Source organism: Acanthaster planci, linkage group LG01, assembly GCF_054643075.1.
Source record: "Acanthaster planci isolate LZ-2023a linkage group LG01, COTS_SCS, whole genome shotgun sequence".
In the NCBI taxonomy this organism is placed as follows: Eukaryota; Metazoa; Echinodermata; class Asteroidea; order Valvatida; family Acanthasteridae; genus Acanthaster; species Acanthaster planci.
In genome coordinates, this window is record NC_141777.1 from 38,770,483 (window position 1) to 38,797,189 (window position 26,707).

At 40.6% G+C, this 26,707-nt stretch overlaps 1 protein-coding gene across 8 annotated transcripts; it reads right to left on the bottom strand.

Annotated features, from left to right (window-relative positions):
- Positions 1-1,083: 1,083 nt before the first annotated feature.
- LOC110980589 (CMP-N-acetylneuraminate-poly-alpha-2,8-sialyltransferase-like) lies at positions 1,084-26,393 on the bottom strand. 8 transcript variants are annotated; one of them, XM_022237417.2, is made up of 10 exons: positions 26,267-26,393; positions 24,816-24,904; positions 15,775-15,920; positions 12,440-12,801; positions 8,988-9,107; positions 8,267-8,417; positions 7,053-7,165; positions 6,752-6,841; positions 5,827-6,074; positions 1,084-5,132 (listed from the first exon to the last, which is right to left on the bottom strand). In XM_022237417.2, exons 4-10 carry the CDS (start codon positions 12,700-12,702, stop codon positions 4,912-4,914), a joined length of 1,206 nt encoding a protein of 401 aa, XP_022093109.2. In that variant the 5' UTR covers positions 12,703-12,801; positions 15,775-15,920; positions 24,816-24,904; positions 26,267-26,393; the 3' UTR covers positions 1,084-4,911. The 8 variants fall into 8 exon arrangements, 7 of the variants coding, with proteins under 7 accessions (XP_022093109.2, XP_022093110.2, XP_086995083.1 ...); XM_022237418.2 differs by lacking the exon at positions 26,267-26,393 and adding an exon at positions 25,823-26,260; XM_087138957.1 differs by lacking the exon at positions 26,267-26,393 and adding an exon at positions 25,180-26,260.
- Between the last annotated feature and the right edge of the window lie 314 nt (positions 26,394-26,707).

Sequence of the window (26,707 nt, forward strand, 5' to 3'; positions counted from 1 at the left end):
GCTGTTCCTTTTTCCAAACTTGACGTCAATCTGCGGTAACTCACTGCTGTGCGCACACCTTAACCATTATTCTTTCCAAATTTGTCGATTCCCGGTGTAAAATTAGGTTTTCCTTCGAAATCGGACGATTGAAGCGCAATAACCTCAACCAGCAGTTTTGAAATCTCTGTTTGAAAGTGCATAAACCAAAATTCACAATGGTCGTTATTTACCCTCCTGAAAAATGCGCATACTCGGGATCACGATGTCCTATCCAGTCTTTATAATGCAGAGTAATCAGAACAACGAATCACCAGTTTGCGTGCACGTGGCGCGTTGCGCGCACGCAGGCTCCTAACTATAAACTTCTCTTATCTACTGATATCCGTTCTTTATACTTACGTGGCAGCGCGACACTTATTACACAGCTGCGGGCATTATCACTTCTCTGCGGTTGATATCACGGTCACGTGACGCATTTCGACCAATAGGAATAAATCACGCGCTGGCACATTGATACGAGATAGTTTAATGGAGTCTGATTGGCCAGTTGTAAACTGAAGTTTAAGACCTTTCTGTGGCTCGGGCATTCAAGTTAGTCGTGTCCAGATCCCAAGCCGGTCTTAAGACTGGCCAAGCACATTAATTCATTCCCTTAATAAAACCTACCCGGCTACTTTTGCATTTTTTAATATTAGCTACTGTTTTATTCTGCCCAAAGCAGTAGATCTTTGTGTATCTGTGACATCTATACATTTTAACGATATTATTTTTGGAATATAGGCCTATAGAAGTTCAAACGTTTATGGAGCACCAAAGAAGCTACGGTTTGAGACTAAGTGGCTTTGTATAGTCCAAAGTAACAAAAAATCGTTAATTATTCCTTTGCTGTCTTAGAAATCACAGTATAAATGAAGATTCAGTTGTTTCCAAATTTGTAGGCCTATACAGTGCATTGTCTTTGGCAAATACGAAATTTCCAACTTTTATTTATAATATTGAATGAAACATCAAACAAGCTGTGGTTTGAGACTAAGTGTCTATATACTTGTAGTATGTAAAACAACTGTGAAATAACACTAACGCTTTAGAAATCACTGTGGGTTCTGTTTTCTGAACGCTTTGTTAATGCGCAAAATTATTATTCACGTTTACTTCACATCTTCAATTTGTTAATGAAAGTGTTTGGGTGTTTATTTCAACTTTTGTAAGCGAGTCAGTCACATAATGGGTATACTGTTTTCTATAGAGTGCTGATTTTATCAAACAACTGGGACAGAAATGAATACCGTAAATGTGGACCACAAAGTTTTGTTTGAATGAACAAAATAACAATTCATTATATAATAAAAAATGTTAAATGTGCAATACTGTACTGTACTTTACAACAGTTATCCCCAGTAAACGAACCATACGAGCAGTATTGTACTGTATTTTTGCAACATTAACTGCTGTAAACTAATATGTTTGTTACACGTATTTACTATGCTTTTGTGAATGCGGTAAAATGCCGTATATTTAACAGTACTGTTTTACGGTATAAATTTTGACCTCAATCAGAATATTGACACAAATGAGGCGTGGATACATTTGCCAAGTAGGTTTGTGGTTTTCCATTCTTTACGCAAGTATTTGTAATTAGTCTGAAAAAATGTTTGTGCTTTTTGGAGGTAGTAAATGCGAACTATTGCATAAAAAAATAAATCGAAAGCGAAAACTGACAAATCTTACTTTTTTGTGTTCCAAACATGATTCCATTTAGGAGACAAACAATGCACATATATACCATTATCAGTGCACATTAAGAGTGTAAATAAAGTTCTGCCGCGATCAAGGCTTCTGAGTACGAGGTAAGTGTATCTTATACATAAGTATATTTGAACTGTTAAAATTAACGTGAAATTTGACAATCCTCTTTCAACAGAACTTATACCTAAATGCACATGTAGAATGAGCCAGTAATCAACGAAATAGTAACATGCTGTGTCTAATGTCTATATCAAATACTGGCGCCTGTGCTACCGCTAAAGTAATGTGAAACGTAATAGGAAAAAATTTACAGTGTACTTTTTATACGCAAACTTTCATCACACCAGAGAGGCCAACCAATGCATGCGATAATACCTCATCCACAGATTCTGTATCTTGATTCGCCGAAGTGTGCCACTTGCTAGTTTTACTATATTTGTACCACAACTCCAAAAAGACCATACACATGCAGCCTCACTCTGAAAAGAACTATTTCCATGGCAACGAAACTAGGAACAGTACCCAGGCGTGTATTTCGCCGTTATCTGTCACGCTCGAACCCGTTGAACCAGGCTACATAACTGAACAAGTTATAGATACACACATTCTAAAGTCACACGCGATTTGCAGAATTGAACACCAACACTTTGCTTTTTATTTTTTGATTTTAGCTTAAATTATACATAATCTGTGGATGAGGTATTTTTTATAAAACAAATATTGATTGCTTTATTTTTTTCCAATCAAGGCAGTCAATATTTGTATAATGTAATTTACATATTAAGAAGGAAAATTAAGTACAGCTGTAATAAAAAATTCTAGATACAAGGAAAGGGACTTGTGCCTTTATATGTAATAATTATTGAACAATAGTGTTGAATGAATCTAAAAAAATTGCTTCATCACTTGGTCACAGACCCCTAAAAATCATGTCCGTAATAGATGAAAATGGTTATTTACTGCATGAGCTGTCTACACTACATGAATGGAATTACTGTTACTTTTATAGTTGATTACTTTCCAATAAATGCCAGCGATCAACCATTAGAAAATTACTGAATTTCATTTAAAGTATATTTCTGGCACCTGCTCTGCTCGTAAAGTACTGTAAAAGAAATTTGGTGCATAATCTAATTTAGACAAGTGTTTAAATAGTATTAAATTTTACGAAAAAATACTTAACGCCATTATATTTGTCCCTACAAGACGCGTCGCGTCTTGCGTCGCGTCGTCATCCGTCGCGTCCTGCAGCAGTCTTATATTACGTCCTCTCCTTGTTGCCTTTGTTCTGCCTAAACGTAGCTCCTTCTGTCGCCCATCACGCCGCACCGATGTGGGTCGCGTCATGCGTCGCGTATTACTTCGCCTGAAGCAGATCTGATGACCGTGGGCGTCGCCATTTGAAAAACAAAAGCAGTGCTTCGTGTGCCAGATCATTTCAAGGCATATGACAGGCGCTCTGGTATAGGTTGTACCCATGGACGTGTATAAAAAAAACCTGGACTTGCAACGCTTTTGTATGAAGAAGAAGCCAACCAGCGGCCATTTTACCGAGGGAATACAAATGCGCAGGTTAGCTCGCTTCTGTCGACGCCAGGGAGAACAAAGGCGGGCATTGCCAGGAAAGCTTTGTGTTGGGCTCGGTAAAATGGCCGCGAGTGGATTCAATGATCTCTATAAGCTGATTAAGGGCATTGCGAGTCCAGATTTTATTATACACATCCGTGGTTGTACCATTCAAAAGTGGTTCCCCGTCAACTGGCGTGACAAGCGAACGAGGAACAGGTGAAATTAACTTTGAATAATATTAACATGCATGTCACTGTACTATGCTCCACACACGAGCTGTGGGTGTACATGTACTTTACACTAGTAAAGTGCGCGCGCAACTTATTACTAAGTATACCACAATAACATGAATTATGCATCTCGGCACCTGTCGGGTGCCCTGACTTCCGGCGAACGAAGCACTATCTTCGTTTATCAAACTGGCGCCACAATTTATGGATTTACAAATAATTATTAGAAAGATCAGAATTAGAGCAGGAAAAGCTAAAACATTGTTACGGCTGACATTAATGCTATTTATTTCCTGGCGACAATGCTGATAGTTGGTCGCAACGCTCTTTCTGATTACATTTTACCTAACAAAAAAAAAAAACAACCCAAAAACTTTTCAGCTGCAACTCATACAGAATCACGGCCTCCAACGTAGAGTATATACCCTGCAAGCACGGGGGCGGAAATGAAACAACAAAAAACAAAACCAAAAAAACAGTAAAAGCGCCCTCTATAAACGCCATGAAGCTAACGGCGACAGCACACGGCGCGTCGCCTTGTGAGTCGTGTCGTGCGTCACATCGTGCTTCAGGCAACGTAATACAGGACACAACACACGACACAACATACGACGCGACACACGACGGAGCGACGCAACGGGCAACGGAAGGAGCGACGTTTAGGCAGAAAAATTGCAATAAAGAAAGGACGTAAGACAGCATGACGCGACGGGCAACGGCACGACGGGAGGCGTTGTGTGTGTACAAACGCGTATGTGGCAAGAAGGCGAAGGTGCGACGCGACGGCATGACGAAAGGGAGACGTCGTGTAGTTGCGTCGCCCTGGAAAAGGCTAGAGAGAGGCGGAAATGTGTGTCATAAATAGTACGACATAAATTATATTCTGTCGGTGAAATTGATTTGTACAAAATGACGGCATTACATTACAATTACAACTGCATTATGAACGGTATAAATGTTGCCAAGACTTTCCAGCTCACATGCACTTTGGCAAATGCAACGTACCCCTAACTTGCTAAATGCGGCCTGTATAACAAGGAAGTGTCTGAGTAAGGGGTGAATGTCGAAGAACGTTCATTGGTACCAATTCCCCCAAAACACAAAGATCTGTTAAATTACAACGAGGAACGGATAACTTAGAACAACAGGAGGAAAGTCTTGTGTTCTGGTGGCCATGGATAACATTGAAACAAACTTGATCTTAACATTCAACTCATACATTATCCACTCAACATGATACAGCGGTAAGATACAGTCAAAAGATTTTTAACAATTCTCTTTACACGAAGACATAAAGTCGATAAAAAGCAAAAAAGCGAGACAAACACAGCACATGTCTTTTTAAGTACAGTGTCTAAGGTATTTTGAAATTGATGTATTAATGTCATACACAGGAACCTAGATGCATATTTATGATACCGTGCTCATATAAATGAACTAGCATTTTGAACTCAGCGTCGTAAGTGTGGGCTTGGTTGAGGGCATTGATATCATTGTGGTAGTGGTAAGGGACATCACTACCGTCAATGGCTGTTGAGTACGGCCAGAAACCGAAGACATTGATTCGATCACAGACATCGACGAGGGATAGAATCAAGTACAAACCTGTGAAACAGAAAAGAAACCGTTATTTGTCATCATTTACAAGTCAATAATAAACTACAATTGAAGCAACTGCGCAGCCATCTTGGGCTATTTAATACAATTGCATTTTCCAAGTCACCGGCCTTGGCGACATACATCAGTGCACTGAAGTGAATGGACTGAAGTTGGACGCCATTGTATTGAATATTCTGAATGGCCGCGCAGTCATTTCAATTTACACATCGGCAGTTACTTCTGAGCTGCCTATCCAGTGTACAGAGATCAGTGGGATAGTGCCTACCTGACGTCAATGTTCTTGACCCATAATGCTTTGTGCGTTGGTATAGTTGAGACGCAATTTCCTCAAAACATTTGTGAATGGCTGATGGCAACCCCCGGCTCGCCGTGCCATGTTCGGGTGATGGGGACACGTGCATTCCAACCAACCTGTCTTTTCTTTGCCAATAAGACGTGTGCACCCGTAAGCAGGAAGTCGTGGGTTTGAGTCCCAACCGAGTATGCTTGTGGGTTTTCTCACAAGCCTTCGGGGGCAAACACTGAGTATACAGTGTTGCATTATACGTCGGGCAGGGTAAAAATTCAGAAATTGAAGACCCTTCTGTTTCCACTTTCCTATTTCAACCGACTCTCTGAAAATAATTTATGGGGGGGGGTGGTACATCATCCCAAACCGTATCCACGACTCTTCTCCTACCAGTTGTTGGCCAAAAGCGTTTAGCCCTTGGCGATGTTCGCCATAAGGTACGCACGGAGAGGTAGTGCTGAGGATGTCCGAGGACAGGCTGAGCCATCATGGAATGGACGGCAAACTGCGCTGTCTGGATTATGATCGGAATATCATAGTCGGCAGAAAAAGCTGGTAGCCATAAGTAACTGTCTTTAAACTGCTTGAGAATGGCGCCGAAGTGAACGAGGTCTTCTTGTGTCCGCAAACGATTTAAACTAGGGAAAACAAAGAGATTATATGCAATCTGAAGAACATTTTTAAGAATCTTACTTTTTCTCAAAGACATGCATTAAACAGGAACACGTGTCAGAATATCGTCCCATTCTTAAAACACACTGCTAAGACCAGTATACCCGAGTCACTAAATGCATTGTAACATAGTAATGGGACTAAAATGTGTGGCTAGGATATTTTTGCCGGAGTTACAGAGTACTGATCCGAAGTAGAGTTTATCTGACACCATTAAAGGTGGGTCAATTGCAAATTCACAGTTTGTTGTTCGGTGTTTGCATGAATTACTAATTCATTCTCACGAAATAGTACTGCAAAATAAATTCCCACGCTACGTAGATTTTTATTTTTCCTATTTCATGTCTCATTTTTTTCGGAGGGGGGGATGGGTGGAGTTGGGAAGTATCCCCTTGGCCGCCTTCCCTTTGCGACACCCGTGGGCATGAGAGCTGAGAGCAACTCTCGATAGCAGTCTACTTCTGAACACGGATGCAAAGTGCCCACTTTCATATTACCCATACCCCCCATCAAAATGACCTCATCAGGCCGGTGTCAGCATTTTGATACTTAATCAGACTCTCCGTGCTCAAGAAATGACTAAATAATTTGAGGTCAAGATTATGAAACACAAATCTGAGACAGATGAAGATCGAATACTCACTATTTTTTCAAGTAGGAAGGATTCAAAGTTGTGAAGTTGGTTTTGCTGCCTACGTCAGCCTCGAATCCACGTGTGGGAGCGAGGTTACATCTAAGAGGGATACGTTTAACCACTGAAGAAGCTTAGTTGGTCTTTTTTTTACTCCAATTACATCTTATTAAGCAACGATGCCTAGCTTTGAAAAACAACTGCAGTTCCGAAGCACTCTCGTATTTCCTGTTTTACATGGTTCATTTTATTCAAGAGTTGGGAGAGTCAAATGCTGCTAACCCCAGCCAAACTTACCCTATACCTGTCTCACCTGAAAACAGCCTGCGATTGGTCAATTGCCTTCCCACAGCGAGAATCTCTCAAGATGCCGCTTGATCCAACCACGCTGCAGCTTGCAAACTGTCCCGGTTTGTAAATTTGGTTCTGCAAATACAGAAGGAGTGAAGGTCATGACGAAGCAAAACACAAATCACTGTCCGCGTGCTTTAACCAGCAAATTCCTGTTTCATTGGCAAAGACACTTAACACTCTAATCCATTAATAGTATTTTGGTCAAATTTCACAAAACATATATTTTTAGAATTTTTGTGAATTACCTTCCAATAAATTCCGCTTAAAGGCAGTTTTGAAGGTTTTGTATGGTGGTTCGTTTCGGGGTTGAATTATGCACATCTGTTGCTAACAGATAAACTTTGATCATCGAAAGTTACAATAACTGATTCCAAAAAGTTATCAATAATTAATTTCAGGTTCCGAAGGCCTTGACGTCAAGTAACATTTCTTATTTAGTTATTTATTTATTTATTTATTTACTTACTTAAATCTTAATTGAGGGTAACCCATCCAGCAGAAGCTGATCATTTGGGGCACCCATTAAAAAAGAATTACCACAAATGCACAAATATTCAAATACACAAATATATCAGAGTCCAGAGAAAAAAATATTGACATTTAAAATCCAGTAAGAATGAAAAAAAATGGAAAAAGAAAACAGTTTGGAAAGAGGGGAAAAATAGGTATAGATACAAGGGAAAAGACACAAAGAAAACATCGAGAGGACATTGAGCGCCCCCCACCTCCTGAAAGAATTAACAATCCATCCAAAATGCAAGTACAAATGAACTGGCAGAGTATCGGTATAAGATTAATACGTGTACATCGGACGCATATCCTATTATCTTTCAGCAAAAGTAGAATGAAAAGCTGAAAAGTAGATTAATGGCCTGAACGAATGGCGAGAGGAATGTCATTTAAAAGCAGAAGTTCTGTAATTAAAACTATTTTTTAAAAGTTCACATTTAGGTTTAGGAACAAAGAAGTTGCCCTGTGATACTGCTCTGGTCGTTGGTCGAAGTAATCAATATCCAACTTACATAATTCAACAAGCTAAGAATTCAACATGACGTTTTCGTCACCTCCGCAGAAATTCATACGGAACAACCCTGTTAGCAGGAGTAGGTTTCCCCCCTAAATAACACGATGGAAACAGGAACACACACTCCATACAAAGCCTCCATCACACACCTCAGGTAAAAACTCCATTAGGGCCGGTGGAAACGTTTGGATATTTCCATGCAGGTAGAAACACATCTCTTCATCTTTTTCAATGTTGTTCTTAGTCAGTAGAAAATTCTTAATACTTCCTTCTTTTCCCAATGCAGCATGAATGCAATTTCTGTTCGATTAGAGATTGAAAAAGAACGTTACCCACTCTGGAAATACGTCAATCTTTAATAACCGACAATGAGAATTGATAAAACTGTTTTTATTGGAGAAATAAACTTCAAGGTCAAGGAAGCATTATACACTCCTCTGATTTACAAAAACGTTTTTCAAACACAAAGTTCGTCTCGGCATTAGTAAACAGCGCAGACATGCACACGCTAAGGCCTATGCTTGACAATTATTTGACTTATTTTGTAAACAACAGTAATCTAAGATATTTGAGCAGCTAACAATTATGAAGATCAGTGGCCTATTTCCAGCGGTCTAAAAATTTAAATGCACCCAAAATGTTTCACAACGGTGCGAAAATGGCAGCAATATTAAAAATGCAATGCCTAACCCTTCTGCAAATAAATGCTTGCATCCGCTGTCGATTATACTTCTTGGCGAGTAAAGGCAAAGGGAGGAAAGTGCTGCTCTGCCAATCTACACATCGATATTTGCTAGAGATTTTTTCCCCATTTTTCAAAGTTCGATTTTCGGTTTGACGAAAAGTTAACTAAACTGTGTGCAACCTTACCTGAATTCTTGTCTGTTTTGACCTTGAGGTTTCCATGTCTGTTTCTTGAGCATTTTCAGATGGTTGAAAAATATCGTTATATTTTCCTCATACAAGTGAGAGTACTTTTTAGAAAAGTGCCTGAAGTGAAGCAGAAAGCACAGAGACACTGTTAGGTCACTAAGAGTAATATTACGTGCAAATATGGCCTTTTATCATTCGCAAAGAACGCGTTCAAAAGCCCAAATGAGTGCGCCCAGACTTGTGAGTATGAAGCCACGCATGCACATCAAAACAACATGTCCTGTCACTGTCTTCTCGCCATCATCTCATTTTCAGCCGCATGCGCCGGTTCAGACAAAGAGCAACCCACTGCCGAACAATTATTATCCATTTGCTCAAATGTCTTCGAATAGCGAACGAAACTTCCGGGCTCCTTCACATCATGACATTAGCATCATACATATAAGAAGAATCCTTTCAATGAATCAGAATTTGAACCAAAGCATTACCGCGCACACATTCCTTAAGCAACACGCCATACGATATCCCTTTATAGACCTTCTTTGTGTGACATTTACATTATACATTCTGAAAGTACATCAGTTACTACAAAAGTCAGACATGAATCATGAAGTCGATTCCGATATAAAAAAAGATTCCTCACAGGGTTCGCACAGAAAATTTGGCTCATCGATGAAAGCTTTGTCCAAGGTTGCGTGGCTACCAACAAAAGTAACACTTCCCACCGACATGGCTCTTTTCAACTGACGAGAGAGTACGTACATGATATGTACTTCTTCTAAAGTACGTGTATTCGATTCTTCGTTGATAAGCAAGGCCGCTTTGTTATCCAAAATGCTCGGCTGAAATCGCACACGATACTATAGTGGCTGCAACCACTGTCACAGGCTCGTAGGTAATTTCAAGCTGTAGCCAAGTCATTCGGACACGGCCTTACGGCTGGTGAAGGAATGACAATTACATAAATCCCTCTATATTTATGTGAGTATATTTGTGTATAGAGGGATCGACGTGTGTATAGGAATCGTAACCGACAGATCATAACACCTCCATGTCACCGAAAGTGTGATTTTGACGGCAGTTAAGAGAAAGGGAGGTTGTATGAGCCCTCCCATGAACATACTTCCAAAGTTACAGTTATAGCCTTATAAGAACCTAAAAATACCGGGAACCCTTTACTTTGTCTTTTTTAAGATATATGGACGTGTTTGTGCTAGCAGGATCTAAGAGGACCTGCAAGCCACCTCGATACACCTGTGAAAATGATGGGTCGTTCTTTCTGTAAGCGAAATTACGTCAGCCAACTTGCCCATTACGTTTGACATTCCAAAGGAGCGGGAGTTTTAAAGTTGTGTCCAGAGATGGTTCCGCCAAGGTTGGTCTTTTTTTATCGGAGGGTGGAATGGAATCTTCATTCCTCAACCGTATTTCGTGTACGCTATGGCACAGAATGTATACAATTTTCGGATAATGTCCCGGCATTTATCAACCTTTTTCTCCATTTTTTGTTTAAATTAATAATCCGTGAATGAGATTTTTCCTGGTGTCTATGTATAGCACGAATCCCAATCCCTCACTGAAGATTAACCATACTTCGTGTTCTATGGGTAATTCAAGAATTAGGGAAGAGTTAGGGATCTGATCTGATCTAATCTGATCTGATCTGATCTTATTTTATTTTATCTGATCTTATCTTAGAGGTGCATGCTCACACTTGATTTTGGACGGAGTCATTACAGTTTTGCGTTTTACTGTGGAGAGTTGTCATCGTAGGATACATATTCCAAAGTGCAGAATGCAACATAAGCTGTATTCTGAATTGACTTCATTAAAAGCTAATTATATTGACGACTGATGAAGAAGAAACCTTCGGTTTGGGTTTGTTCCAGGATTACGTTACAAAAAAGAAAAAAAATGGTTAGAAGTATTTTCAGCTCCGAATGGGCATTAAGCGACACATTCTGCGCAAACAATTTTGACAGAAGTATTTAACTGAGAGAACTAAATGTTGCTGAACACTCCTGACACGTGTCTCCGCAATGACTTTTGTTGTTGTTTTGTTTTAATGGCGCTTTCAGCAACTCAGGTTATTTGCGCCAATAACTGTACGTTTATTCATACACTTTATTAATCAGCATCACATTACGGAGTTAGGAAGAAGGTCCAGTTTTAGAGGCAGGAGGAAACCGGAGTACCCGGAGAAAACCTGCGAGAGCGAGTATGGACTGGAAACCAAATGCACTCAAAGCCTGGGCCAAGCCGGGACTGGAACCCAGGCCTCATTGGTGCAAAGCGAGGAAAGAACCAACCCGTGTATCTCGTGGCAGATACATAACGTCTAAAACGAATGAACACTACTACAACGGAATGACCACCGTGAAATTGGCCGACATATCCATCATACGCCGACAGCCGAATGTATTGTTTTCATTACACGTAAATGCAGGTTTGATTATGTCGGGACAAAATCAAGAGGAAATAATGCGTGCTAACCCGTCGTGCTAAGAGCTGTACGTTTGGTACATGAGTGTTGTAGTCTTCGAAACCTCTCGAGACCAATTTGAACCGGTCTTGGTCTTAGACCCCTGGTCTCGAACTGTTGATGTCTGTCTCTGTCTTGACTTGGACTGCCTGGTCTTGCCTACAACTCTGCACGCATGTTCACCCCTTTAATTGTGCGTGCATGCGCTAAACTTCGGCAATGTCGTGATCACTTTCTGTTGCTTGTCTAGATGGCGATGCCAGCCAGCAAACGAATATACAAAAATCCATATCTGCCGAGATCTTCCACATTGTGTACAATTTTTCTTGATTTGTACCAGAGAAATATAATCAGGCTTCAAATTTCAATTTGTGATATGTTTCTTGTTAATTTTAAGTGACATTTCGGAGAAAATGGGGTGAAAGATGCTTGTGTACGTCACATTTCCGAACGTAAAAAAGGGTATTTAAAAATAAAAGTTTTGAATTGTTCTCCATTTTTTCACACATGCTGCATATCTTGGGTAATTGAACGTTTGTTTAAAAAAGGGTACCATGTTACGTTTAAGCTATTGTGAATTATTCTTCGTTAGTTTTATCAATTTTAATTTTGGCTCTCTGTTGATTGATGGTCGGTCATGATTTCTGTGTGCACATGTGCACTTATACATGTACATGTACAAGTACATTTACTCCATCAACGCACGTATACATGCACTACTACGGACAAATGAGTTTCGTGCAAAATATGAACTTAATTTGTTGGTACTTTGTGGTTTCCATCCGCGGAAAGATGAGTCGGAACGTTGTCCGAAGTCGCCTGCCTCAAAATCCACAGTAAAGTGATCAAGTGCACATGCGCCAAATCTCAACTAAGTAGTGCAAACTACTTAGTTGAGATATATATGTATCTATTTCCTGAATATGTCCACCATAAACTGTTTTAAGAAGGGTGAGGGCGCCCTTACCTCAATGCTGTCACCTGGGAGGAGATATTTACTCTTGACTTCCTTGTCCAATGCACGCTCTCCAGATCAAACTCAAGTACTGGCTTACAACTAGGCTCACTTTTGGAGTTTCTCGTGAAACGAAAAGCGAAATATAGCAAAGCGAGTAGGGCGGTACCTCGGTAAATGCCACGTCTAAATACAGCTCGCCTACTCTTTGGTTTCCAACAAGAATCGACGCAGCTACCGTAGCAGAAATGGCTTCTCCAGGATTTCCGAGCCATAATTACCGTATGGTAATCTGTGCACTGCACACGTACTCGCTGCTAGTTGTGCAAGGCGATGTTTGTTTTCCACTCAATGTAGAATCTTCAATGCCAACCCTAAAATAAAAACAACAGGTGTGTTCGTGACTTATTATCAAGGCTCGAGGCTTTGTTACAACTAATGTCTACAGATAATCGCAAATTGACGATTACTGAATCTGCAACTTAACTGATAGTTCTTCTGTATTTCCTCAACAAGCAATATTGCTCCCAAAATCACATAACCATTACCCCAAAGCTATGCCTCTTTTGGAGTAGCAGAGGAAGCAGAAACATCAGGTCGTATGAATAAAAACTAGCAAATGCTGTGAAGTTCAAGCAAACAGCAAACGCGTTTATTGAGAAGTCAAATTACTAAGAATAAGCAAATGCTTGAGTTTGTGCAATAAAATGTTTTCTTTTCCATTCAGCATCTACTAGTATAAATATTAGCAAATGCTTTAAGGCCGGTTCATACTCGCTGCGTATTCACTGTGTACGCAGCGCGAAGGTCTATTTTGAGGTGCCTGCAGTGCATGAACGAAAGCACAGTGCATAATGAAAATGCGCACCCTTGCACAAAGTTTGTGAAAATAATGGATAGTGCGAGCGCACCAAATGTATGCGTATTCGGACAAATTAAAAAATTGAATCTTTTGTCGGATACGCACACGCAGCCGAGACTTGAGAAAGCATGACGGTACGTATGAACGTCAAATGGCGGCGTTCACATTACGCGCTGCGTGTGTGCAAACGCAGCGAGTATGAACCAGCCCTAGACCTCAGCATGGCAGACAAGCACGATGGCAGTAATTTTGATCGCAAAAACCTTGATGAAGAAAATTGCTCTGCCACTCCACTCTCAAAGCGGTACAGCTGCAGGCATCTGGTTTCTTGAGATTCCCGACTAATATACAGCTTTTCCTTCAGAACAACATTCATGAACGCTGCCATTTTGAACATGGCTCCTCATTTTCAAGCTTGCCTGACCCGGTCTTGATAAATGTCAAGTAAATACTCCAATTCTGTAGAACTTACTGGTTTTTATTCATACAAAATGAAGCAACTGCTTATTGTCAAGCACAAGCTTAAAGAGTAAAAAGTAAATACTTTTACTTTTTAGCAATCGCACTAAAGTGAAAGCATTTGCTTCGTTATTATTCATACAAACACGAGGAAATGCTTCAAAAATGGCAGTAAAAGCAAATGCTACTTTATATTCATACGACCCATTAGTGCCCTGTTTTGCTAAAAAGCCAAACTAAATGCTTGTATGTATTCCTTGCATGTCCTTATACATGTCCTTCTTAATTTTGTTTTCTTTCGACTGACTTCTAATAATCAATAATCTTTTAAATTAGAGATGAAAAATCCTAAAATGCTACTCATTTCCTTTCCAGTTTTGATGACAAGCGTGTCACAAGAGATTTTTTGTATTGACACCTACTGCCGTGTTATGTACAACGTGACCCCCCAAAAACCGCGACACAAAAGGAATATTTATTATCTCCCAATAATTCAGATTTTGTTCTTTTTACCACATTAAAGCTTAGGATGAAGGCATCTACCCTAAGCTTCTATCTGGCAGATAGCTTGTAAGCCCAACAATTTCTTACAAAATTCGAGAGAAAATGAATACTCTTTTTGTTACATTTTTTGGACCACCCTGAATAACTCTTGATCGTTTTGTCTTTGAACGGCGCTGTTTTAATAAACAAACAGTAAAATGCAGAAAAACAAAATTTTATATTTTCGGTTAGGTATAATGAATGATAGTGAAATTTTTAGCACTCTCGACTATGAATTAGGACAGTGACTGCCAAGTTATTTAGATGATCGTTTATGTCCTGATTCACTTCGTAGACGAGAAATCGATGTCTTAAATTAAAAGATGAATGATTAAGACTTTAAAATCTTTATTTGGTACTAATTTGACAAAACCCCTAATAATCAAGTAAGCATGCAGTTATTTAAACAAAGAATCTCTATGGTTTAAAATATTACCCAATCGCTTTTCCGAGTTATTATGTTACTTACTTGTTTTTTAAGATAAAATATTACCAGTTTTTTATTTTTTTCCCAAAAATTTGACACAATATATGGTTCGTATAAAACTTACCGGTTTCGTAAAGTTGTATACAGTCTGTTAATTTTTTCCTAAGTTGTTCGGAGGACTGTGGAAGCTACATCAACATATTGAAATATGATGGCAATAAACATGAATAATAAAAGTGGAAACTCTGAACATAAAATCTCGAACTGTTTTGTTGGTTATGATTACACAGATCTGTAGCACACCGATACAGCTGTTACAGTGCTCTTCTGATGAACTCAGTGACCCACATGTTGTAAACATCCGTAGGGGGATGGATTTCCGCGCCAAAAAAATTAGAGTGGCAGTCGCTAGATAATGAAAATTAAATATTTCTGACCGGTTTTAATAGGTTACCATGCAGCTTATCATTACGCATCCCTACAACACAAACAAGTACGCTGCCTTAATGTTACTGGTCGACCATGCAGGGTTCGATGAACTGTGTTTTGAAAGAAGGTCGGGGAGTCGATGCAGTGAAGGGTCGCGTGTCATGCGGGTCAAGGCGATCTCGAGCAACGGGTTTGTGACATGTGGCTGCCTCAGGCAGAATTAATTACGCAGAGATGAGATTCGGAGCTCTGATTCTCAAAACGTGAAAATCCATATTCACCCAATTATTGACTGACCGCTCGCAATCCCACTCAACCCGCACGCGACACAATAAATCATGAGTCACTTGACCGTGACAATTTAGCTGTCAGTTTTAGTTTAATTGGATGTGACTGAGATAGCCTAGCAATTTGCTATTTGAAGAGCAGAAAACCGAACATACATGTACTATACGGATAACTCTGAACCATGCCATGACCGTTTGGGTTGCGCCGGAAACTGTCTAAAATCAAAGAGGTGAAACCGTGATTACCGAATGATCCTCATGTTTTGACAATAAAACAACAATGAACCGTTTCCTACAGTTCGTCGTCAGGAGGTTGAAAGAGAAAGGAAAGTATTCTTACCAAATTTGGTTTCTGGGAGTCCACGGAAGGAGAAAGAGCTGCAAAATTCTGACAGGTTTAGAGGCGGGGTCCTTGCTTTACGTGCAACATGAAAAACACGTGCAATAAAGATGGCTGCCCACATTATGGAGATGACAGTATCGCAACTGGAAGTGGAGACAATTATGGCAGGTCATATGGTGTTAGGTCAGTGAGGCAACATGAATTATGAAACAGTGTGTTCAAGGCCCAGTTCGGAGAAAACATGGTGTGTTTTATTTCATTTTATCGAAATATTTTGGTCCCTGGAAATAATGTACCATTTGCTCAAAACGTTATTTTGTTCCCTGGAAATACTGTAACAACTTTTGAGTTATTAAATTAGATTGTATTGACCCCAGTACTGTAGAGCTCAGTCCTTTTGCTCACGTACCTTTGTTCTTCATTCTTACAGTGGAGCGTTTCTCTAGCTTTGTGAAATAGAAAATGCACTGTTTGAAACAGTCTGTTTCTTCAGTTCATCGAGTTCTGTGAATTCCTGTAGCATTTTTAGTCCAGGTTAGCATTCCTTTTTACATTTTTGTGACCAGCAGGCCTATTAAACCTGGTTAAACCTGCCTGTACACATGTTCCCTTCCTCAACTTAATTTTGGATTTGCCCTTCCCGACGTGTATTTAACACTGTATAGGGCCTACTCAGTGTGCCCCCGAAAGCTTGTGAAAAACCCACAAGCGTACTCAGGTGGGACTCGAACCCACGACCTCCTGCTTACTAGTGCAGACGTCTTAACCACTCAACCACCGAGCTTGCCGGTGTCGGCTGGCTGGTTCGAATCGAATTGTTTACGGTACCCGCTGCTACAGGAAAACCCCTACAAGAATTAATTTCAACGGTTTGTGTTGCACTCCATATATGTTGGAAACACGCGGTGAGACTACGGCATTCACAAGTATGGAACACTGGCTACGGCTCTTCACGGGTGCCTCTTTTATGGTGTTCTATAGCCACCAAAATTGCCTCGCGACACCACAACGCAACGCTACAACAGCTCCGTCGCGTCATCCCGTCGCGTCATGGTGTCGCCTCTTTTCTCATTACTTTTATGTTATGTTTAATACATTGTGTCGTGCCGTCTTGACGTCGCGTCGTGCCACTGCATGGTGTTATTTCTTGATGATGTTGCGTCTTGCCGTCGCGTCTTGCCGTCGTATTGTGCCGTCGTTATGTAGCGTCGTGCCGTCGTAGCGTCGCGTTGCCTGTCTATGGGTGCGTTCGAGGGAAGGGAAGGCAGGGAAGCCTCGAAATGAGGGTAATCGAACGCTGCAGTGTACTCGCCAAGGCATTCTGGGAAAAAGGTCAAGTCCCCGCCACGTTCCATTATGTACGTCCATGCATGAACAGTCCATCCGTGACGTCATTACACTCGGGCAGCCTCCAGAGACCCGCTCGCCGGGGTAGTAGTGACTGACACCAGGGCAGGCACGAGGATCACGTGCATAGGCTTTCACTCATTGATATCCATTATACATACTGGAAAGGACATCGCGTCCAAAACGCGTCCTGCGTGTGCATATTTTCAGGAAGGTAAATAACAAGCGTTGCGAATTTTGTTCCGTGCACTTTCAAACGGAGATCTCAAAACTGCTGGTTGAGGTTATTGTACTTCAATCGTCAAATTTTGAAGATAAACTGAATTCTGCCCCCTGAATGGATAAATTTGGAAAGAATAATGGTTGAGGTGTGCACAGCAGAGAATTGCCGGAGATCGATGGTAAAATCACGTTTGGAAGAAGGAGCAGCTTTTAACATATGAGTCGCACGTTCAGAAGGTTTCTGCACGCCTTGTGCTATAATGCTTTGGACCACCTACAATATTATTAATCAGCAAAATGGTTTTAAAACTGAGTGATTAATTTGTCTTAAATTTTTCAGATTTCAATGAAAAAATCTCAAAGAAAGCCATAATTTGTGTACGTGAGATCTGCAGACGCATTGAACCCAAATCGTGTGAGAGACGATGTGATATGAGTGACGGAATATCCATATTCAAGGCAGAGATGAAACTAAAGCGAGAGACAGAGAGCGGACGTTTACGTCCAGTGAAGTAACAAACATGGAAATTCAATCAATGCAACAAAAGAAACTTTGTCTAAATTGTAAAATTATTCGTTCTCAGTTGGCATTGACCTTTTCTTTTCAGAAACTCATTGTTAAATTTAATTTTTCGTCAAGTTGGGAACTTAATATTTTTTTCAATTTGATTTATAAGTGTCTGTGGTGAAAGTGGCACAAACTTAATTAGTTTGGGTCGCTGTCAAAGTTCTGCTTACTTTGTGCTCACAGAAAAGATTCTCACACTTATCAGTTTTTAATAAATTTATTCAGTATATGAATGAATTTCAATACAGGTGTTTCCTGTGAGTCTTTAAAATTAAAATTAAGGCCTTTTCATTTAAATGACGTTTTTCAGTGTTGACTCATTGACAACAACGGAAAATACGTGGACAGTTTGGACATTACAAAGTAAAACCTATTGTGGGTCTTGGTGGAACTTTAATGTTTACATACTCAACATTTCACGATTGAACCAACTCCGAGTGACAACATTGCCCGAAGAAGACCGTAGTCAAGAGGTATACGTGTGAAAAATGAAGAAAAAACAAAACAAACACAACACACAGAAAAAACAGGTTAATTATTATCAGTTTCGAGTGGGTTAGTTAATAAGGAAATTGTCTGTTAATTCGAAAAATGATATTCTTGCATTATAATTTTTCCCCATAATCAATTTTGACTAAATGCGCACCATACAGCATCACGTTACCCTCTTGAAACGCAGCGCGCCGCCATTGTACGGCCGCACATTTTGTACACAAACAAAGGGCGATGACCTATTCAGTCTTTATAATGGAGATCAATGGTTGCACCACACCAAATACGCGCCTCAAACCGAAAAAGCGCCGCGTTTTTCACTGGAAATTTAAGATTATGGCCAAAAGATAATTTCAATTTTATGGGGGTTAGCCACGTGATTTTTTTTTTATTCAATTTTCCCCGAAGATACCCCCCAATGAGAGTAGTAAAATTCTGCACTCAGCTCTGAATGTAGCCGCCCGCCTCTATCCAAAATAGGTCTGCAATTTGAGGCTTTTTGCGAAAGAAATACCCCGAAGTGGAGACAATCAGTCCCGAATTCGGAATTTATAGAAATATATACACGGCACAACGCAACAGAGGTGTCGTAGCGTCGCGTCGTGACGTCGTGTGGTGGCGTCGGGGCGACGGGACGACGTGACGCACATTTGGCGGCTATAGAACCATACTCTTTTGATCTAAATTCGAAGCCTTAGTCGCAGGAGATTGGACCGGATTATGGCTACCCCTATCATTCGTCACCCCATACAATCCGATGTGTATTAATTGATACACCCGCAGCGCTACTGCGGGTGTATTATTAAACATAATTGTTATGTTATTATTAAACATAATTGTTTAAGACCAGTAGGGCGTGGACTTATGACTAGGACGTGATTGTGAATGCTGCATTGTGTGTGATTTTGTTCTGTTTAGTGCACTATATAGTTTTGATATAGTTAGGCCTACTTTGCCATGGTTATCTGAAATGTATTAAATTTGTTGCTTTGCATCACCACCACCAGTGTTTTTCTGAAGGGGTTCTCAGGTCTGTGCAGTCTTAATGTGAGTGTGTTCCAATTTCCTGGTTTATCTTAGTCCTTAAACTTTTCTACCAAGCCTGGACTACGATGTTGTTTCACCATAGTCAACTCCTATCGACTAGCACATCCTTTGCTCTCAGTAAGTTTTTTTTTTATTTACGTTCTTATTTAGATCTGCATAGGCTACCCTGCTTTCCTCTGGTGAATTAATCTTGCTGTTTGGTGGATAAGGGTCAATTAAAGTTGTAGTAATTCTAATTATTTGAAAATGTATATAGATTTCTTCATTTTTTCTTTTTCACACATTGTTGTTTGAGTAGCAGTCATTAATATTATAAGGGCGTAGATAAATCTGCGCTTCAGGTGTGCCCTGGCGAAAGGTTTTTGCCTTGCAAAATGGTTTCAATCAACTCGGACTTGGACCTCTGCCCAGTACGAGACCTTCAATGTACTCTGTGCTTTGGACTCGGACTTGTCACCAGTGTACTTTTTACTCATCCCGGGACTCGGCTCATAAAGTACTCAGAGTACTCTGTACTAAGATTTGAGGACTCAATTCCGACAATGGTTGATAGTGTAATATTTGTTGATGAGGCGCTCAAGAGTTGACATGACTTGGTTGTCGCTTTGTGATAGTTTGGATTGTAAAAAGTGGTGCTACAGTCCGTCGTCGATAGGAAGTATTTTCATGTAAGAGGAGAAATGTTAAACGAAGTCAACAAATAATGGGTGAGCTGCCTACAGTCCGAGTACTTTCTTTCGTTATAACGGTATTTTGTACGTGTACGGTATTTTGTACGGTATTTTGTACGACGAATACTGTCCAATCAGAATGATTAGACTTCACGAGTCCTTCCTTCTGTCGTCTAATTCAATCATGGACGAGGACCTACATATTTATTAAATAAATTATATGCATCATTTATATGTTCATTGCCTTGCTATTTAAATAAAGCTGGCGAACTTGAAATCATCATTGTGAGCAGGAATGTTTCTACAATAAAACCGAACTCAGAGTATTAAAATTACAGACAGGTGTTTGCTCTCGGGAAATTCAAACGCCATGCAAAGCACACAGTGCTGTGTTGTATTACTGTAGGATTCAGTTGACTTGTGTGACCATTTACATGAACTCATCTTTCCATCATGAATCCAGTGGTCGTAGTTTGATTGATCAACTTTTACTATATAATTCGTTGATAGCGATACCGCCGTTGCCTCCATATTTTGGCGATAACGAGCTTGCGTTGCTGTGGAATTCATTTGGTAACCTTCTCAGGCTTTTTCTCTGTAGCTGCATATTCGGTTTGCCTCTACCCATAAGAGGACTATACACTCTTTTCCTGATTTTGTTGGTCAACACGAGGTGGAACTGCGAGATTTGTTTACTGATTTGGAGAGAGATCCACAGAGATTTTTAAGGATGTCAGGGGAAACACCAGAGTCCATAATGAGGATTGTAACTGACCTAGAGCCTTTTATAATCAACCAGCTCAGTGGACGACAACATGGACATTCTGCACGGAATAGGATTCTGATGGTTGCGCCAATACCGTACATATGACGTTTTATCCAGTTTATTAAACATTTCTCCGACAGCCATTACGAGACACCTTTACGTTATCGTCCCTTTACTTTGGTATTCTTTTAATTCCATAATTTCTTGGCCAACCATTGAGGAGTGGCTGGACTTAAGAGGCCGTTGGCCAATGTCTCATGGCGCAGTTGGTGCAATCGATGGAACCTTACATGAAACCCAGCGCCCACAGACGGAAGACCAACAAGACTTCTACAGCGGATATGCTTGGTACCACTGCTTGAGTACCCAGGTACTGAGATGTTCCTAATAGCGTTAAAATGGGTTCATTGCGCCTACATTGTGTATAATTATGTAATGGCAGGGTCAGTTCAAAACCCAACATATAATTTTCCGTTGAATTGAAGTTTTCAGCTAACCTTTTATAGCTTTTCTGTCTGTCAGACTACCTTATAGGTAAGACTTCGACATGGGAAAAAGTATACTTTTTGTATCTTCCATATTCACTTATTAGCTTTAACATAGCATGGCATAAAGAGTCAAAATCACAAGTGACAATTTTCAAGCATTTCCTTAGAATTTCTTTTTCCGACCAATCTCGCAGAGTTTTATGCATAGGGTGTCAAGTGTTCTCCGTATTTGGAAATATTTCCCTCATTTTATTGTGTGCATGTTTTCTCAGTCATTTGGAATTTATTTTGTTTGTTATTTGTTGTGATCCCTTCAAGTCATTATCGACAACAACCGTAACAAGACAACACTAAGTCAATACTGCATCCGAAACTAGAGCAAGGTCTAGGTCTTTACTCATTGTAAATGCTTGAGGATACGCGCTGACATTATAGACGAATAGCCGTAGCTCCAGAAGCTCATTTCGGTCACGGCCTCACTTTTTCTTTTGAGTCTTCAAAAGAGGTGCGTTGTCAGTCCATTTGCTGTATCTGTTGAAATGTGATAATAAGCCAGTTCGGTATTTCAACAGCGCATACTCAGATTAAAAACGTCCGAGGCCATTCGGAATCAAATGTGCACCTTGCCCAATCAGCGCAGCCATGCGCCTGCTCGCGCGCGTAATAAGTTCCAAAATGATCTTGGCATTTTGAAATGCAAACTGGCTTATTGTCGTAACAGCTCTAGGTTTGGCTGAAACGTCAGTAGCATCAGGTTAAAATAACCTTGTAGTTCGGGGATAAGAGCTTGCATTATCATAAATGAGTGATCCGTCAGTGGCTTTTATGGTTTTCTTTCACTGGTCAGATGGGGGATTAGGGCTTTATAAAGGAACCGTCAGTGAAGTTTCGCCATTATTTTTTTGACAGCTGAGACTGGCGATTTCTAAGAGTCTTTTATCGTCTGTTATCCAACCGTGTAGGTGAGGGATTAGGGCTTTATAGGTAAACTGTCAGTGACTTTTTGCCACTATTTCTTCAACGGCTTAAGTGCATGCAGTGAAGGCACTTCAACTTCCCAGGTACCTTCGGAAAATCTGGCCGTAGGTACTGCTTCAACGAAATGGCACAAGAGGGAGCTGCCGTTCGAGTTAACGTAGAAGAGAAGCGGCTCATATTCGCCGGTTATCAAGTCCACGGCAACAACTGGGGCCGATTGATGGACTATGCTTTGCAGAACTGTGAATTGAATGGCCCTATGTATCAGCAATAGATGTTGAGAAATGCATCTCAACAAAGAAGGAGAGCCAGAGATGTGATTTCAAGAGATATAATGCGGTAGGTATTATATTTCATTGATTACGGTGTAAAGGAATGGGCTGGGAAAGCTCTATGCACTGTTTATGAAGACTTACGATCACGACTAGTTTATATACTTCCTATAGGTCTAAAGACACGGAATACAAAACATTTATTGGAAGGATGATATGCCTCATCGATTATAAAGCCAATGTGCCAATAGTATCTTGCGAGAGGCAATAACCCGAGATCCCAATTGAACATTACACGTGCATTTGAAAACATGTTCTTTTACTTTTCTTTTCTTTTTTCAGACCACAAGACCGCCGGATACAAGACATGCACTACGCAGCCCGAATGGATCCTGCTGTAAGAATGTTAAGGAATTTGGCAGCCCGTGCACAAAGTCACCAGCCAGAACTGCCTGTGGAACCTTATACGAACCAGCACCCTGTCCTCGCCAGCCAGAACCCCCTCCACAGCCTCGCCAGCCAGAACCCCCTCCACAGCCTCGCCAGCCAGAACCCCCTCCACAGCCTCGCCAGCCAGAACCCCCTCCACAGCCTCGGTAGCCAGAGCCCCCTCCACAGCCTCGCCAGCCAGAACCCCCTCCACAGCCTCGCCAGCCAGAACCCCCTCCACAGCCCCACCGGCCAAAACCCCTCTACAGCCTCACCAGCCTGTACCCTATTTGCTGCCACGTTTAGCGTTGCCCTTCAGCACTTCAAGTACCAAGCACCTCCTCCACAACTCCACCCCCAAGACGGTGGCGTGGTGGCTACGTTCCCGTGCCACGACGCGGGTTTGGAAGACTTCCTCTCCACAAGGTAGTCCGAAGGAGTCATGAAGCTTTCTGCGAGTACGTGACAGTCACCTTGCCCGAAATATCCAGGGAATTCCGACAAAGCATAAGGTACTTTAATCAGTGCTTGGAAGCAAATATGGACGTACAACCAGAACTCTGATAAGACAGGAATATTAAGTATATGAAGTGATTAAACTAGATTGAAAAGTCAACCGAGCTTTTTTGTAAGTTTCTGATTTTTGTGTCACAGGTTAGTAACAAGTCTTCCCCATAAGGCCGCAATATTTCCTCATCAGTGCGCGGGTCAACTTTTTAAAATAAAATGTTCAAATTTAAATGGTCATGTGAACGACAGTTATATGGATTGTTTGTGTGAGAAACATCTTGTCCTATTTAAACTTGTATCTTTCATAGGAAGCCTTATTTCGATTCTAGAAAGAGGCTCAATGTTGAGTTTGTTTCCGTATTATAGCCGTAAAGCAGATTGTCGCAACGCAGTTTTTCTTTTTCCCAGTCTTAACACACTGAATATAAAGAAGCTGCGGTTTTTGTTACTACATGTTTTTACATGTAATTTTAATGTGTTTTTGTGGTGTTATAACGTCAAGGTTAACCAGACGTTCGACTCGTGTAATGATAGTCGCTTAAGTTCTTAGATAAAAACTAGCAAAACCAATAAATGTGCACTTTAATGAATAAATCGAGGAGAGATTTTTCGAATTTTCTTAAAAAAACCATTTTCAATGCTAAAATTTGACTTTCAGTAAATGCTACTGCATTCTGAGGGCTAATAAGGTTCTATACTACAGAAAATCATCAGTGAACACCTTCCTCATGCAAATTAAGCCGGTAATGAATAATGCACTACTGTTCATTAATTAGTAATGTTGATGAAGCAGACGTCGTACGTGACTGGGTGCGAATGTTGTGCACGTCCCCGTTGTACTTCACTGCTTCTGATTGATTAAAATTTTGTGCACGGTCTAGTGCTTGTCTAATACGTTTGATAAACCGTCGAAACGAAAGAAAGCCAGTTACCCGAGAGAGGCCACAGCTCACGCTCACATTCGCTGTTTGAATAATTTTTTTCAATGACACAGTACCTGCACCTGTCTCCAAACTGTCTCGCAAATTACTCAGAACTCTGCTATAACTACCAGCAGTACTTATTGTGAATGGAAAAATTCTGATCAATCATCGAAATAATCTGCAAGCTGCTCCAAGCTACAGTAGGCCCTACGACTAAAAGACGACAGAGCACTAATTGCATGCACAATTTTGGAGTAACCTTTCCTTATGAATTATCCAAGGAATTAGCTTGTATTGCAACAAATAAAAATAAACCTTTACTTACAAGATTTGCGGGGCGGGGCATTGGTGGGGTTAGGTGGTTGTGTGGTGCAGGCTGTTTTGACAACTTTGATGCAGACATACATGTGTCATCTAAGAATGGATAACACATTAGTAAACATGACATGGCCAAATCAGTTGAATACAACGCAGTGGTACACAAAAAATATTAACAGGCAAAGTGCCAGAGGTCTAGAACTCGAGAACTGACACAGAAAGAAAGCTCTGACATGTATGTAACCCTTAAAAGTGGTGGCACATAGTCACTGCAGTATGTTAGATCGATGCAGAGGGATTTGCCTTAATTTTCAAAATGCGCTCATCTAAAGAGACAGCCCCAAATTTAATAGGTGCAATATCATACTTACTTTAGAATGTTATACATCGAAAGAAAAAACTTCCTTTCTGCCATCTCTGGATATGACATCATCAGATCATACAGAAAGGACAGCTTTGATTGAAGCTCAACGGTTGACAGCTCAAGCTAGACAAGACTTCACCATGTTCACAAGCGATCAACACTTGTATACAGAGTTTGTCAGAATTAGTCATTGTGACATATATCCAGATAGGGCAATTTGTAGTCAAACTTTCTTAACTCTTTTATCTTTTTTTCTGTGATACAATAAACTTGAATGTTGATGTGGAGAACTGGAAGGAAGGGGATTAGGCACCCAGGTTCACAAGTACATGTACTGCCAGTGTTCTTCAGTTCTCTTCCTCCCAGAGGGTTTATTGTATCTGTATAAAAGTAGTCAGGCCCCGAGACTGGGGCTACCTGCAAAGAGTCGGGCAGGTGGTGTTGTAAAGTTGTTACACAGTATTCATTAAACAATAAACATACACAATAAATATGAAACAGTAATAACCAATTCGTGCCACACTTAAATTAGAAAACAGCATACATTTAACAGAACAGACATGAAGGCAGCGCCGGCTACATGGGTCAGGGATGCAAGCAGTCAGGTCAACCCCGCGCGCTGGCTGACCGACTATCGTACACACACTCACCGCACACACTCCAACCCTCCTCGGGTATCCAACACGGCCGCCATGCCTACTATTAACTTGACAGCGAGCAGTCCAAGGTTCAAGGGTAACTACACTTAATGCCATACATGTAAAGGTGTTACAGTTAAAAAAATCCAAATCTAATCACACAATCCAATAATAGACATCTTTGCACGTTAACCCATGTGACGTCTTAACACATCCACAACGCACGTACATACACATGTCCCTATATTGTCAAAAATCAACGTTCAAGCTCCAACATTACACTTCTTCGAACTTCACCTCAATTTCACATTTTCAATCCAACAAAAGCCATCCCCATCCTTATCAAATCTGTTTATGATAAACTGCCGTAAAGGTAGTAGGCCATCTGACCCAAAATTTTCCACAAAATAATGAAATTTACGCTACAAAAGGGAGTAAAAGGAACGACATGATTACCTGCAAAAAGGCGCTGCCAAAACCAGCGTTTCGGGGCGGCATTTATGTGCCCGCGTAGTACAGTCTAAACCCTTCAGAAAAACTGAAAGTTGATATTAGGCCGCCAAACCTCGGAAATTTACAACAAACAGAACACCGATAAAAAATAAACAAATGCTATTACATTGCAATGTCCTTGGCCCGCATTTCCAATTATTAAAGCTTATAATGAACTACACGTACTAAATAAAAGATCATGGCGCAATGTTTTCCGGACAACCAGTTATAAACAAAGCTAAGGACGACAAGGAAGGACATGAAACAAATTAAAACGGTATCATTGGGATAGCAAAGTAAGACCGATCTTACAAGGATTATTTTCAGTTTAAAGTGCAGTGTATCTTCCGGCATAAAAGAACTTTGCTTCTTTTACGCAGACAAATAGTTCCAGAAACATTTCAC

Excerpts from the sequence above, each read along its gene's own strand:
- LOC110980589 (XM_087138981.1), bottom strand. The coding sequence starts at position 12,702 with ATGGCTCGGAAATCCTGGAGAAGCCATTTCTGCTACGGTAGCTGCGTC. Across the intron at positions 9,108-12,439 it reads TCCCAGGTGACAGCATTGAG|GCACTTTTCTAAAAAGTACT; the intron begins GTAAGGGCGCCC and ends GCTTCACTTCAG. Across the intron at positions 6,075-6,751 it reads CCTTCCTACTTGAAAAAATA|TTTAAATCGTTTGCGGACAC; the intron begins GTGAGTATTCGA and ends TGTTTTCCCTAG.